The sequence below is a fragment of the Myotis yumanensis genome, unplaced genomic scaffold (assembly GCF_028538775.1).
Source record: "Myotis yumanensis isolate MYYU_CA2020_CCGP unplaced genomic scaffold, mMyoYum1.0.hap1 SCAF_17, whole genome shotgun sequence".
Lineage (NCBI taxonomy): Eukaryota > Metazoa > Chordata > Mammalia > Chiroptera > Vespertilionidae > Myotis > Myotis yumanensis.
Window position 1 is genome coordinate 24,878,428 of NW_027223768.1, and position 14,904 is coordinate 24,893,331.

The 14,904-nt window shown below is 44.7% G+C and overlaps 1 protein-coding gene across 2 annotated transcripts in view; it reads left to right on the forward strand.

Moving 5' to 3' along the window:
• Nucleotides 1-14,904, forward strand: part of RGL1 (ral guanine nucleotide dissociation stimulator like 1) — a 220,481-nt gene that overhangs the window by 153,666 nt on the left and 51,911 nt on the right. For both annotated transcript variants that reach the window (XM_070396944.1, XM_070396945.1), the window contains one exon: nucleotides 7,142-7,219. In XM_070396944.1, coding sequence (XP_070253045.1) covers nucleotides 7,142-7,219 — 78 coding nt within the window. The remainder of the gene's footprint in view (nucleotides 1-7,141; nucleotides 7,220-14,904) is intronic.

Sequence of the window (14,904 nt, forward strand, 5' to 3'; positions counted from 1 at the left end):
TGTGACCCCACGAAGTGCTGCAGCATGCTGACAAGGCGAAATGGCAGTTGACTGTTTAGTGTTGGTATGAACTGCAGTGCAGGGAGCGGTACTGATGAGCCACCATGCTCTGGGGGCAGAAGTCCAGCCAGAGAAGAGAAATGGATGACAAAGGCTTGGAATGGAAACTAGAAGAAACCTTACAGCAGAGGTGTGGAGGCCATCATGCCTAAGAAATAACCTTAAATTTGAATGAGAAATAAGTTACAGCAAGAGAGACCTTTTTTTTTTTGTTTTCTTTCTCTGGATGAATGGTCATTATAAAGTCTTTGTCTTGTTTTGGTCTCCTCTTTAGGCGGTTATGGGTTGTGGCTGGGTGAAGGTTGTATTCACAAGGAACATTTTATAGCATTTTTGTAACTGTCAAGTGAAACAGAAACAACAGGTGCTTTTCTGCTGTTAATGTTGCCTTAACTTGCAGGGACTTCTATGGAGATAATCTGTAGAATTATCTCGAAGGGCAAGGAAGGTGGAGGGCCCTTCACGACAAAGGCCCCGAGGGGAGGAGGGCAGCTCTTTCTGGGTCTTCCTACTTTTTCTAACCATGGGCCACCTTTGCCTAGAGAACAAGGTCTTATGAGCAGAAAGCACCCCGTGGGGGTTCTCTGCTCAGTGTCGCTGGCCCCTCCTTTCTTGCAAGAGAACAAGGAGTTTTTGCCTTGCTGCCTTTGACCTTTGTCTTCTTGAATAACCAACTCCTCAGTGGTAGCAAGACCTTCCCAAGGTAGGTTTGGTGGCCACACCCAGTTCTAAGGTCAGACTTGGGTGGAGAGGTGCCTGCCATGGAGGCTCTTAGAGTGATTAAAAACCGCCCCTCACGCCCTGGCCGGTTTGGCTCAGTGGATAGAGCGTCGGCCTGTGGACTGAAGGGTCCCGGGTTCGATTCCAGTCAAGGGCACATGCCTGGGTTTCGGGCTCTATCCCCAGTTAGGGGTGTGCAGGAGGCAGCCTATCAATGATTCTCTCTCTTCATTGATGTTTCTATCTCTCCCTCTTCCTTCCTCTCTGAAATCAATAAAAATATATTTAAATAAATAAAAAACAACAACAACAGCCCATCACTGGTCTGTGACGCAGATGGGTCTCCGTCGAGGCTTGGTTTCCAAACATCTGCAGGCTATTTCACCCATGTCATTCCCCTGAGTCAGGGTCAGCTTCTGAACATTTTTCTCATACCTGACCTGTGTTCTTGCAGGTCAGGTAAGGAAAAATGTCTCAGATGTTCACAGGCTGGGGCTTGTTAGGAAAGCAAAGACTCCCAGAGGTCCTTGAGTCAGCAGCTTCCTGTGAGGTCTCTCTCCTGGACTTCCTCCTCTCTCTTCTCTCATCTTCCCCAGCAAGTAGCTTCTTCCCTTCTCTTCCCTCCCCAGCCTTTCTTTTATTCGTGGTAGGAGAGGATATCAGTTCATTCATTTAGCAAATGTTAATTGAGTGTCTTCTAGTCCAGGCTCAGGGGTTATAGCAGTAAGCAAGATAAAAGAGTAAAACCCAAGTCCTTACCGTGACTAGGCCCTCATGATCTGTCCCTGTCACCTCCACGCTCATCTTATCCCCCTTCACTTACTCTGTCTCTCCTTGCTCATTGGCCTTCTTGCCACTTGGACACTCAGCCAGGCCCTTGCACTGGCTCTCCCTTCCTCGAGGATCTCTGGAGCCCACTCCTTCACCTTCTGGAGCATTTTACTTAATTGTCTCAATCACATTGGATCTTCGCTGAATACCTCCTATGAAGCAGCCACCTCTGACCCTCCAATCATGTCCAGTCCTTACCACCTTTCTTTTTCTCCACTGCACCTTCTACTGTCTGACTTAGCATATGTCAACTAATTACACACGAACATTTATTGTTTATCTCCCTCCACTACAATGTATGCGCCATGAAAATAGGGGCCTTGGTTTGTTTACCGCTGTATTTCCAGAATAGTACCTGGACAGTGGTCTTAGGAAATAGTCGTTGGATGAGGATGAAATGAGTGAAAGAATAAATAACTGAGGGAATGAATAAAAAGCTCAATGTTTCTAACCGCAAAGAATTTATAATCTGGTGGGGGGAGACATAGAATAAATAAACAAAATAACCACAGCTGTGTGGTTGGGCAGTGACTCAGATGCTGGTAAGTCTGGCTATCCCGGTTCAAATCCCTGCCCCACTTATTCGCTGTATTTCCAAGGGCAAATTACTTCAGCTCTCTGGGCCTCCTCTTCTCATCTACTAAATCGGAAGAATAATAATACCACCCTGGAAGATTCCTGTGAAAATTAAATGAAAAAAATTATAGCAAGTGCTCAGCACAGCGCCTGGCATATAATAAGCTCTTGACAATTATGAACTGCTATTATTATTAGATGACTTGCCAGAATCAAGTGGAGCCTGGAAAGTTCTTCAGGACTTCGCCCATCCTGGTCTAGTGTTACCGAGATGTTTCTGTTTGGGGGCCAAGGTTGGAAAGGTCCCCTCCCAGAAAGATTGTCCCTGGCCAGTGTTGTATCTTAGGGATTCTTTGAACCACAAATATCCCTGGTCCTCCCTCCAAACACATATTAAACATTTCATCCGCCCAGATGGGCTCTAAACAATACATCCATCCCTTCTGGGAAAAAACTGTTTCCTGTTTAAATATTAGCAATCAGTTAAACATTATGTTGGCCTTTTCTTTTTCTAGTAATTTTTAGGCTGCAGTAATAATTGCTGAAGGCTGTACTTTAGGAGATATTTGTAAATCTACCTTTCGCCTTGTGATACAGAGAAAACCATGTCAAAAGTCATTCTGACCATTTGTGTTTTAATTTGTTTTATGAGTTACCATTTAAAAAAGGGCAGTTTCTCGTTGGTAAGCCTTCTTAAGAGGTTGGAGCTTTGATCTCAGCTTCTAGGGAGGCTTTGCAGAAATTGGAGGTGACATTGTTGGCGGTTTGTCTGTAGCTGTTCTACTGCCATTAATTAAACACACGCATCGACACGCCCTTTATTTACTCCCCTGGAGTCAATGAATTGAACTTGATTTTGGTTTTTGCTGGGAAGCTGTGAGAGGGTACAGGAAACATCAAAGGAATGCCCTTAATCTAGTAAAACTGACTCTCAAATACCCTAAAGAGTACTTTATTCCAAAGCTGGTCTAGCTTCTTTACTGTAAAGCATTAATTCTCCTTAATGATAAGAAAAGTTCAGGGGCAAATAATCCCCAGTCCATTAAGTCCCAGGCACTTTAATTTTATTTCACTTCTAAAGGTCTCTTTTGTAAAATTGTATGTATATATTGCTCTGTGTTTTTTTGTTTGTTTGTTTGTTTGTTTTGCATTTTCATATTGCTTACACCTTCATGAACTCAACTTAAAGATCTTAAAACTTTATTTCTTTTGTATTTTAATTTTATATTTTTGGAAGAGTTGCAGCCATCCTAAAGCTTTTTTATGCTCCTAAACCTTTAGAAATGAAGGCACAGATAGGCTAAGACACTTGTTTAAGCAGATGGTGCCTTTGCAGAACCTAGTAGCTAGAAAGTCCATTGTCATGTCTGCTTATGGAACCCCATGGAACCACTCATTTGCTCCCAAGAAATAGCCATCACCAGGCCTGCTGGGTGCCTGTGTGTGTTTTTTTAAATCCTCACCCAAGAATATTTTTCCATTGATTTTTAGAGAGAGTGGAAGGGAGGGGGAGAGACAGAGAGAGAAACATGTACGCAAGAGAGACACATTGATTAGTTGCCTCCTGCATGTGCCCTGACCAGGGCCAGGGATCGAGCCTGCAACCTAGGTATGTGCCTGGGACTCTTCAGTCCCCAGGCCGACATGCTCTATCCACTGAGCCAAACAGGCTAGGGCATGAGTGCCTATTTTAAGTTCTAAAGAGTAGTGAGCAGAAGAGACAAAAATCCTGCTCTCGTGGAGTCATGTTGTAATGGACGATGAACCCAAAGAGTAAATTATCACATGTTAGCAGGTGTTAAAGGTGGTGGTGTTCGAGTTGGTTTGTGTTTTCAATAGGGTGGTCAGGGAAGGCCTCCCTGATGAAGTGACATTTGAGGAGAGATCTGAAGGAGCTGAGGGAGTGTGCCCTGGGCATAGGTGTGGGACAAGGCAGTGGGGAGTGCAAGGTTCTGAGGCTGGAGGATGCCTGGCGGTGGGCGGAGCAGCCAGGAGGCCAGTGAGGCTGAGGAAGAGTGAGTGCAGGAGACATGGTCAGAGATAATCAGGAGCAGGAAGTTTAGGGCCTGGTGGGACAGGTAAGACGCTGGCCTTTTCTCAGAGTGAGATGGGAGCCGAAATGATCTAGTTTACACTGACTGGGATCACGTGGCTGCTGCTCAGAAGCCAGGAGACTAGTTAGGTGGCTGTTGCCTTGCTCTAGGGCAGAGATGCTGGTAGGCTGAGCCGGCTGGAAGTGATGAGAAGGGTTTAGATTCAGGACATGTTATACAGGCGGAGTCAAAAGGATTTCCCGGCGGATTGGGGAGAGAAGAGTTAATAATGTCTGCAAACTCCCAGACTGAGCACCCAGACCACGGGGAGCTATTTCTCCTCTGCCACACGTGCATTATTGTTGCTGGTTCTTACTGGCCTCCAAGTTATTATGACAGACAATCTGGTCCTGATTATGAATCTGCAGACACACTGGTGGCCGGGAGGGCTATCTGTATCATCTTCTAGGCCAGTGATGGTGAGCCTATGTCACCTCTGACACGCGAACTCATTTTTTTGGTTGATTTTTCTTTGTTAAATGGCATTTAGATATATAAAATAAATATCAAAAATATAAGTTTTTGTTTTACTATGGTTGCAAAGATCAAAAAATTTCTATATGTGACATGGCACCAGAGTTAAATTAGGGTTTTTCAAAATGCTGACACACCGAGCTCAAAAGGTTCGCCATCACTGTTCTAGGCCCACATTCTGAGAAAATGGTCCTCACTTAATTCGTGAGAGAGAGCTGTGCTCACCAGGGAAGGTTGCTTAGTCCTTCTCCACACATCTGACTGCACCTGGGGCACGTCCCTCTGGGAGCGGAGCTGTGGTAGGTGTGGGTGTCATCCCAGCCAGCATCTCAGCTCTGAGTCCAGAAAATGCAGAGAAAGAGCAGCAGAGCCGGAGAAGCTCAAGTAAAGAAGGAACAGGAAGATCAGGAAACTGTTAGCACAAACAGCTCTGAAGAGGAAATCACAGGAGCAGCAAAATGTGTGTCTTTTCTTTGAAAGAGTTTTTCCTTCTTAGTTCTCTCACGCATGGCTCCCCGTTGGAAGAGAAAAGATGCAATATTTCTAAAGTAACCAGGGAGAGAAGTAATGGAGGCTGGGCAAGAAGAGCTCTCAGAGCCTCACTGCACCCTGCACCCTGCCCCACAACCTTCCTACTTAAGTCAGCCCCAAAGCCTATTGTGAGAGAACAGGAGGACCCCGTTCACTATGGTGGTGGCCAAGGAGAGAGCCAAAAATTCCACTCTGTTTATTTACTAGGAACCTATCCCTGCATTGCTCACATGGGGTGGAGTAAATCTTAATCTGACTGAGTTGTTGTCTCTGGAAAAGCAAAGGGTAGCCCTGGAAGCCCTCTAAGTAGCAGGTGCAGGGCAGCATGAGGAGGAGCAGGGAGGGCGGAGGCCAGTGGAAAATATTTCAAGGAGGCCAAGAAGTCCATAAGGCTGGCGAGCTCGAAAAAGGAGCAGGTGGATGGGAGGGGGCAGTTAACGCCTAAGGGCACAGACTGGAACCTACGGGGATAGGGGGATAAGGAGACCGACCAGACAGACTGGCATTCGGTCAAACCAGATGGTGGATTTTTATTTTTAAAAGAATTTTAAATCCTAGAAACCAGGAACCATAAGGGTGGTGGGGCCTTTAATCCCATTAGTAGAAGATAAAAGTGTGCTCTTTAAAAATGTAAAGCCACCAGTTATAGAACTTCTATCATCCAAACTTTGGCACAGACTGTCAGCTTGGGAAATTCCAAGGAATCTCTGAATTCGTCATTGATGGGAAGATGAACTACAGAAATAGTCTAAGCATTATAAGTGAATGTAAAGACGCCTGAAGAATTCAAAGTAAACTTACTACATGTACATTCTGAACCAAATAAAACATGATCTATTTGTATGAAATAGACTTGCTTACATACAGATTTGGAAGAATAGCTAACCAGGGACTGATCACTTATTTAGTAAATTTTGAGTACATACTGAGCCAAATTTTAACATTTAAGCACCTGTTGCTTTCTAAAATATTGTGCCCCAGTGCCCCCTTCCCTAGTTGCTGCGTCTAGGTCGGCCCAGCCCCAATGTACCCACAGCTGCTCTCCTGAGATATAACAATTCTGCTCTTTGGTCCTTGTCTCTATCTCAGCCATCACTTGAGGGTCCAGAATTATTTCCATAATCCTTTTCGAACAGGACTTATCCTCGAAGAGACCACAGTCAGTGTGGGGTTGTCACTTTGTGCTCACTTGTGGCACGTGTGAAAGCTGTGTAAGCAGGGCCGTGGCTGGTGGACCAAGTAGAGGGCTGGGGGTGTCGAGTCATGTGCTCAAGAGTTCACGAAGGGCCCTAGCCAGTTTGGCTCAGTGGATAGAGTGTCAGCCTGCGGACTGAAGGGTCCAGGGTTTGATTCCAGTCAAGGGCACATATCTCAGTTACAAGCTCGATCCCTGGCCCTGGTTGGGGTGCATGGAGGAGGCAACCAATTGATGTGTCTCTCTCACATCAATGTTTCTCTCTCAATGTGTGTCTCCCCCTCCATTCCATTCTCTAAAAAATAAATGGAAAAATATTCTTAGGTGAGAATTAATAACAACAAAAAAAAGATTCACAAAGGGTCATGTAGCATCTGATTATTCTGCTGAGAGGAAAAGCCTAATTTCATTTTTTAAAAATTCAAAGAAATGTTAACTACTAAGAGAAAGTTTAAGTAGGGTGATTCATTGTCACTTTTTTATTTAGAATAAGCCAATAGACCCATTAAGTAAATATCAGTAATCCAATATCATTTTTGATGCTATTTCATAAATATTTCTTTCCTGAATTATTCCTGAAAGAATGTTCTTTCATGGTTGAAATTGAGTAGAGTGGCTTCCAACACCATTGACTGGGTTTTGTTTGTCTGCACCCATAAAGGTATGGAAACCTGACAAGCCCAAACTGTGAAGAAGATGGGAGCCAGAATTCACCGGAGTCCAGGACCGTGATCCGGAAGTGAGTGTCTTTTCTCTGCATTACAGGCTCTTCGTCAAGACTTACTGTCTGAACGAATATGGTTTAGTAGGGTTTTCTAAAAATTCCTTTGGAATATTGCCCTTTCCCCCCCCATAATGTATAAGCACATAGCATTATTTTTTGACTTTCTAATGACATTCATTTATTCATCCTGTAAAAACATATTGAGCACCTACTGTTTGCCAGGCCCTGTGTTAAGGAATACAGCCCTGAACAAAAGCAAGGAAGGCCCAGCTCTATGAAGTTTATATTTTAGCAGAGAGAGACAAAGAATCCACGCTAAAAGGGAGGAAGGAGGTAAGGGGTCTAGATCCTGATGGAGTCTGACTCACACTGGACCAGGCATGCGCTTTCTGGTCTGGGGACGTTGGATCAGAGTCCTCAGTGTGGTGCAGGCTGGGCTTTGTGACTATCCAGGCAGAGAATCTGGAAAAAGCCATGAGGCAGGAACACTGTTCAAGAAACAGTGGGGAGGGGAGTGAGGCTGGAGGAGAGTGTTTGAAGGGGCAATTGCTAGGGGATAAGATTTGTAAGGTAGGAGGGGCCCCGGGTCATGTGGGGACTCAAAGGCCTTAGGAAGGACATTGAGCTTTATGCTGAAGAAGATGTGTGTTTAGAGGTTTTGAGAAGACTAGTGCTGTGTCCTGATTTGGGTTTTTAAAGGTTTATTCTGGCTCTGACATGACAGTGGGGATGGGAGCAAGAATGCCAGCAAGGAGCCTTTTAAGGGTCCAGGCAAAGGATGATGGTAGGTGGACTTGAGGTTACAGCCGAGGAACACAGCTTCTGCAGTGTTGACGGTGTTGCTGACAGGATGTGCTGGTGGAGAGGATGGGGCCTATGAGATAAGAAGAGGAGGCAAGACGCCTCCAGGCGTTGTGGTGTGGGCAACTATAGCACAGAACCTCAGCTTTACCAGACAGGACGGGCTGGTGGGGAGTGTGTGTCAGTAACTTATCTTAGACATGTTCATTTTGAGGTCATCGAAGTCTAGATTTTAGGGAAAAGTCTGGACTGGAAGTATAAATTTGAGCATCCTTAGTTTCTCCATGGTATTTAAAGCTGTGGGACTGCACGTGACCTCCTGGGGATGAAGGGTAGCTAGAGAAGAGAGAAGGGCAAATGAGTTAGGTGAGGAGGCGAGATCCTGATGAGGTGTTTGATTCAGCTAGGGTACCAGAGTGCGCTTTCTGATCTGGCGATGTTGAATCAGAGCCTTGGTTCCCTTCAGTGTTTAGAGTTAGGAAAGGAGAGGGTCCAGCAGAGGAGCCTGGAACAGAACAGCTGGGGGAAGGAGAAGAAAGATGTTAGGTTCCAGAAGACAAGCAAAGAAAGGGTTTCAGGGTGAGGAGTGACCAGCTGCGTCTGACGCTGCCCATAGATCAAGTGAGAGGAGTCTGGGAAGTTGACTATTGCTTTTGCAATGCTTTGATCTTTTGTTTGATTAGCACAGATGTGGTTTAAGAGAGGATGGAAGGGGAGGGAAAGGGGATGGTGAATTTGACAACTTTTTGGAGTTTTGTTATAAAGGGGTGGAGAATCATCTAGGAGCAAGGGAGGTTGTTTTCATTGTGTATATGTTTTTTTCTGTTTTTATAATGGGAGATCGTTTATGCTGATGATCTTGGAGACAACCTGGAAAAATCCACGATGCAGGGGTGGGGGCGACCACTATCGCAGTGATACTCTCGAGTAGGTGGGGTATATCTCAGAGTGCCTGGAACACTGGTAGTAAATTCTCATTTGGGGGCCAAAAAATCCTATGGAATTTTTATCTCAGAGGATTAACCCAGGAGCCAGGGATGTGAAGGTTAGAAACTGTCTCTTAAACCCCCAATTAGGCTCCAGGTAGTTTTATACTTTTCTTGGATGGGCTATAACTTTCCAGAAAATAGGACCCACCAGTGCAAGATGTGGCGAGCGGAATGCCTTATTCCTAGAGGGCTTGGGGAATGCTTCTTGGAGGTGACAATTGACTTAGGTCCTAAGAGGGGAGGGTGAAGATTTTGGTGATAGAGCCGTCCAGGCAGAGGGAACCGTGGGGCCATGCCAGGGACATGCAGTGGGCATGACATTTTAGGGAACAACACAGAATTATTGGTGTGGCTGCTTCAGAGTACATAGGGTTAGGCGCAGGGGTGGGCAAACTTTTTGATTCGAGGGCCACAATGGGTTCTTAAACTGGACCGGAGGGCCAGAACAAAAGCATGGATGGAGTGTTTGTGTGAACTAATATAAATTCAAAATTAAACATCATTACATAAAAGGGTATGGTCTTTTTTTTTTTTAGTTTTATTCATTTCAAACGGGCTGGATCCGGCCCGCGGGCCATAGTTTGCCCACGGCTGGGTTAGGGGAAGGGAGTTAGTGGAGCTGAAGGTAAATTGGGGTTATATCATGAAGAGCTTCAATTCGTCATAAGAGGATTTGTACAGGAGGCAAATACTATGAGATAGAAGATTTTGGAGAATGGATTACACTTAGTACCTTCTTACTCAAAGTGTGGTTCTCAGACCACCAGCCATATGAGCACCGCCTGGGAGCTTGATAGCAACGCAGAATCTCTAGCCCTACCCCACCTAGATTAGAATCTGCATTTTAACAACATCCTCAAGTGAGTCCTCTGCACTTTAAAGTTTGAGAATCATAGGATTAGAGGGGTTTTTGTTGTCATTCATTTTGTTTATCCATGAAAACGAACTGCAATAGTAATTTTTTTTAGAAGAACCTTTCTCTGATATGTCTTTTTAAGCATAGACAGAAGAAGAGGTACTGTAAGAATTGAGTGGTCAGCTTGTCAAATGTTACCTTGACCAGAGTCAGAAATGAGTGTGTTGCTATCCACGCTCATTTGGAATTGAGTCAGATCTAGAGCTTCCATTCAGCCAGCCGCGGGAGCTCTCCAAGATCAACAGTCTGTACAATGCCCAGAGCCTTGCTGTTTCCCAGGGGGTGTTCGAGATTCAATAGGTTTCTGGGAAGTAGTAGTTAAAGAAATTGATTTGTACTTTGGTTGTGAAGAGTCACCCTCGGTGTTTTAAAGGCTTGTTATTATAAAACGAAAGCGTCATTCAGCTTCATTGTGTACCAGCAACTGTAAGGTGGGTGAAACTCCAGGGTAGGCTGTCTTAAAGGGCTTCGGTCTTAAGCATTCGGGGCCTTTACAAAGCGCTTCACTTAGGACTCCCCTGAGGCCCGTCATCTGGCCACAATGGTCCTTTCCTAAAGCCTCATAATGAATTGCTGGAAAGTTCTTGGCCCTTTTTCTCATACTGAGTTGCCTTTTTAGAAAATTAGGCCTGATGAAATATGCCCCTTTCTCTTTTAACGGGTTGCTCTGTCCTGCAAGCACTCTGAAACCCCTGTCTGCTGACCTCTCTCTTCCTTCCACTTCCCTTTCCGCTGTTTCTTACTGTTCTTCTTCCTCCCACTTCTCCTTTTATTATTTTCACCTCATTTCACCCTTACCATTTTGCTCTCTTTTTCTAAACGTACTCTGTCCTGATCATTCTGTGACTGGATGGGGTCACTGCTCTGTCTTTCTGAGAGGAAGTCAGGGGCCTGCCCTCTCCATCCATAGGTGGCATACTGAAAGCGCCTGCATCACCCAGAGCTCCGGCATCTGAAGACCAAAGGCTTCCTGGTGGCTGATGGGTGTGTAGGAATTAGGACAATATGGGAGTTCTCAACAGGCAATTTTTTCCTCAGGGGACATTGGCAATATCTGGAGAAATTTTGGTTTCAGGTCCATTGGGAGCCACTATTGGCATCTTGTGGGTAGAGGCCAGGAATGCTAGGGAACATTCTACAGTGCACTAGTGAATTATGTGACCCTATGTATCCGAAGTGCCTAGGGAAGAAATCCTGCTATATGGTGATGAGGCTACCATCTTGAGTATATAAATCTATGTAAAATTAGGACCATGCTTATTTGGCAATTTATTTGTTCATATCCCTTCTTGTAATTGGGAGAATCAAATGCTGAGGTGGCCCAGGTGCCAGCCTCAAGGAAGGTGGAAGGTTAGGGGCCCTGGCTAAGGAGCCTGGAGAACTCAGATTTGAGCTCCCTCCCCCCCCCCCCCCCCCCCCCCCCAGTCACTCTGTCAGTGACCAGCCATGTGACCTGGTCTCTTTACCTCTCTCAGTTTCGGTTCTTTACCTGAAACATGAATGCTTGGAATATGTGAGCTCTGAGGTCCTTTCAGGCTTAATGATAACTAGGATCAAATTTATTTAGCTTTCTCTTTATCTTTCTTAAAATTAAAATGAATATCAGAAACAGAGGTGTGGTCCAAATAGTATATTGAATTTTTAAAATATATATATTTTTATTGATTTAAGAGAGGAAGGGAGAAGGAGAGAGAGATAGAAACATCAATGATGAGAGAGAATTCTCCTGCATGTCCCCCAACTGGGAACTGAGCCTGCAACCCAGGCATATGCTCTTGATCAGAATTGAACCCGCAGCCTTTCAGTCCACAGGCCGACGCTCTATCCACTGAGCCAAGCCGGCTAGGGCAGTATATTGAATTTTTGAAAGGTACCCTTAGCTGCTTCTCTCTGTTCGGAAGACCATGCAACCAGTTTTGATAAAATAGGAAGAAAAAATAAACAGCATCCTTGATTGGCTTGTTGTTCATCGTGGCATCACAACTACTCAGTGTGGTTATTAATAAAGAGCTGAGCTAAAGCGTGGCATTGTGGGTAAGACAAGGAGTGGCAAAATGCCCATTGTTTTCCTTTGCTGGGAATCTGTCTTCTTGTGATTTCAGGTGGGAAACAGACAGGAAGAAGTAAACATCCTGCGTTAGGGCAGTTCCTCAGTCTTGGAGAGTTTTAGGGATGGGGAATCACTGCTGGGTTTAACCATGAACAGAAAAATGTTCAATCATTGTTTGGTTTTTCATTTTTTGCTGAAAAGCATGGAGCTAGGCTTTCATTTTATGCAGGCTCCTAGGTCCCAAGATAACACTCTTTCCTGTGTTTCTAAATATGGATCTAATCAACCTCCCAGAGGATAAAAGAATTAAAAGAAGGAAAACAAGGAAGTACAGATGAAACAGTCGGGATGAAAGATTGGTTTCTGGTGTCTTGGACCACAAGTGCCTAGTGTTCTTCATGCACTTCAGAAAGACTCGGATTGTGCCAACTCCCACCTGTAATCCCAGCCCCGAGTGTGCCCAGTTCGGCTTCGTGCAATACCGGAAGCCTTTGAAGTTATCTGGCCAAAACAAGCATCCCTTCCATTGCAAAGGAGTTCATCTTCCAAGGCTTCTAGACATTGGGATCTTTGCCACCCATTGATTTCTGACGTTAGCGTTAAACTGATGATCTAATACCTACTGCGTTTATTTCTACATTCCCCGAGTTGCCACTATTTGGAAATCAGGAAACTCACTTTCTGTGGCAGAAGGAAGCCTCTGCCCACACTCATTCTACCTGTGCCCTTTCCCTCCTTCCTGCTGACAGTTTACGTGATAATGTGCTGTCTATGTAGAATAATGACATCAAGCCCATGGGAAAAGGAAACTTTCCCTAGTGCAGACTCCTTGCAGTTATCGAATTCAGGAGCCAAGAGACTGTAAAGAGGGGTGTTCTCCAGGCAGAGCCGGACGCCCCTCACCTTCACGCTCTGAAATGGAGTTGAGATTAGACTATCTATCTATAGCCATAACTTCCTTCAAAGAGGTTTAAACCGCCTCGGGAAATGAGGCTATTTTCTTCCCTTTCTTTAACGACCACTGTTGAAGTCGCTTCTGTGTCCTCTTTGATGGACTCTCCTCACCTCCCTCTGGACCGCCATGTTTTGTTTTCCCAAGCTCTTCACCGTAGCAGATCCTGACACTGTTGAAATCATGCTGCTCTCATCTCCACACGTCCAGATGATGTGATGGGAATGTCGTTCCTCTTATCTTTTCCCAGCATCGGTAAACAGTGACACCAGAGTTTAGTCACTGGTAAAGAATCACATAAATAGTAGTTATCCAAGACATTGGAGACACTTTAAAGAAAAGGGAGATGAGCTAAAGAAAGTTGGCTGTGATTCTTTAACTCCTGGGAAACTTTGCAGTGGAAAGTATTTAAAAATCTTCCCAATATTCATTCCAGCAAATTCGCATACCCTGAGAAGGCGATTGCAATTAATCTGAGGAGTTGTAACAAAAATGAGGAAAAGAAAGAGGGGTGAACAACAAAGCAAAAAGAAGATGTAAAACTCCAAATTTAGAGAAATTAAAGGCTATAATGTGAAAGAAGTACTTTTAAAAAATAAAAGTTAAAAAACAAAGACAAAAAAAGAAATGGAGAAGTAATACGCCACTTAAAAGAGCCTGGTATTGTCTTTCAAACGTCCATACTGGAAAAAGAAACATAGAAATTAAAGTTTTAAAAGTCATTGAAATCTTGAATCAAAATTGTGCATTTAAGGGAAGAGAGTGGGCTTCCAAGCAGTAATTACTTTTTGAACAATTAAGGAATATGACAACATTGATGATGTGTGTTACAAAAAGACGGCAAATCAGTCATCTGCGAATCTCCTAGGGTTTCCTACAGGTTAGAGAAAGGTCAACAGACCTCACAGCCAGTCTGTCACTTGGTTCCCCCTCCAGCCTCCTAGATGACGGGAGCGATGGTAACCACATCCCCATGCTGGCCACTGCCACAGGCTAGTGTGCTGTGCTCACTCCTGAGGGCATTCCGCTGGGCCCTTGTCCTCTCCACCATCAGAGGTAGGCTGTGCAATACTGTCCTCATCTCCCAGGGTGGAAACTGAGGCTTCAGAAAAGTTATGTGCTTGGACTAAGGTCAAGCAGCTGGTTCAGAGAGAGGTCTGGTGTTTGGACTCAGGTCCAGCTGACTCCAAGACCTGGGCTTCTCACCATTTAGCTCTGGGGCTTGCCATTTGAAAAAGGGCATTGGGATCTCAAGTGCTCAACATTCCCTACCCCCTCCCCCCCGCCCCCTCCTTCCCTTTGCCTATGTCATAGTAATAGGGCCACAGGCAGAAGTGCATGAAGAACTAGGTTACAGTATCACTATTGTTGTGACTAATGTTTTAGCTTGTTGGCATTCAGAGATCTTTCCATTTGGGATTATTTCCTTTCCTCTCTGTCATTTTGCTGGGCTTCATTATTGAATGGACACCCTGAGAAAGGACTCCAAACAGCTGTTAGGAATGTGGAAGTTAGGCTTGTTTCCTGGGGAGGAGATGGGTTGCAGGATGTGAGGAAAAAAGAAGGAAGCCCAGGTTGGTCAGGCCATCAGTCCGAGTGCCTGCTTCCTGTTCTTGGTGCCGGTAGCATCTGTCACTGCCAATGGAAATTCCATTCTAATGTGAAAACTATAGAAGGCCTCAGCAAGTTTTTCATTAGAGGCCTATACACAACCTAAAAACTCCCTTCTCTGACTGTGCAGAATTGGAGAATAGTGAGTTATTGAGGTCCCCGAAAAATAATTTTGGCAATATCCCTTTCTAATAATAATAGCTAGAGTTCATAGGCTACTTAGTAGGAATAGTCGCTCTGTTAAGTTCTGTATATCCTTTAATAGTCCCATCATAACTCTATGTATATATTAATAGTCCCATTTTACAGACGAGGAGTCTGAGATATAGAGAGCTTAAGGAGCACATACGTCGAAGGTCATACAGTGAGTAAGTGAAAGAT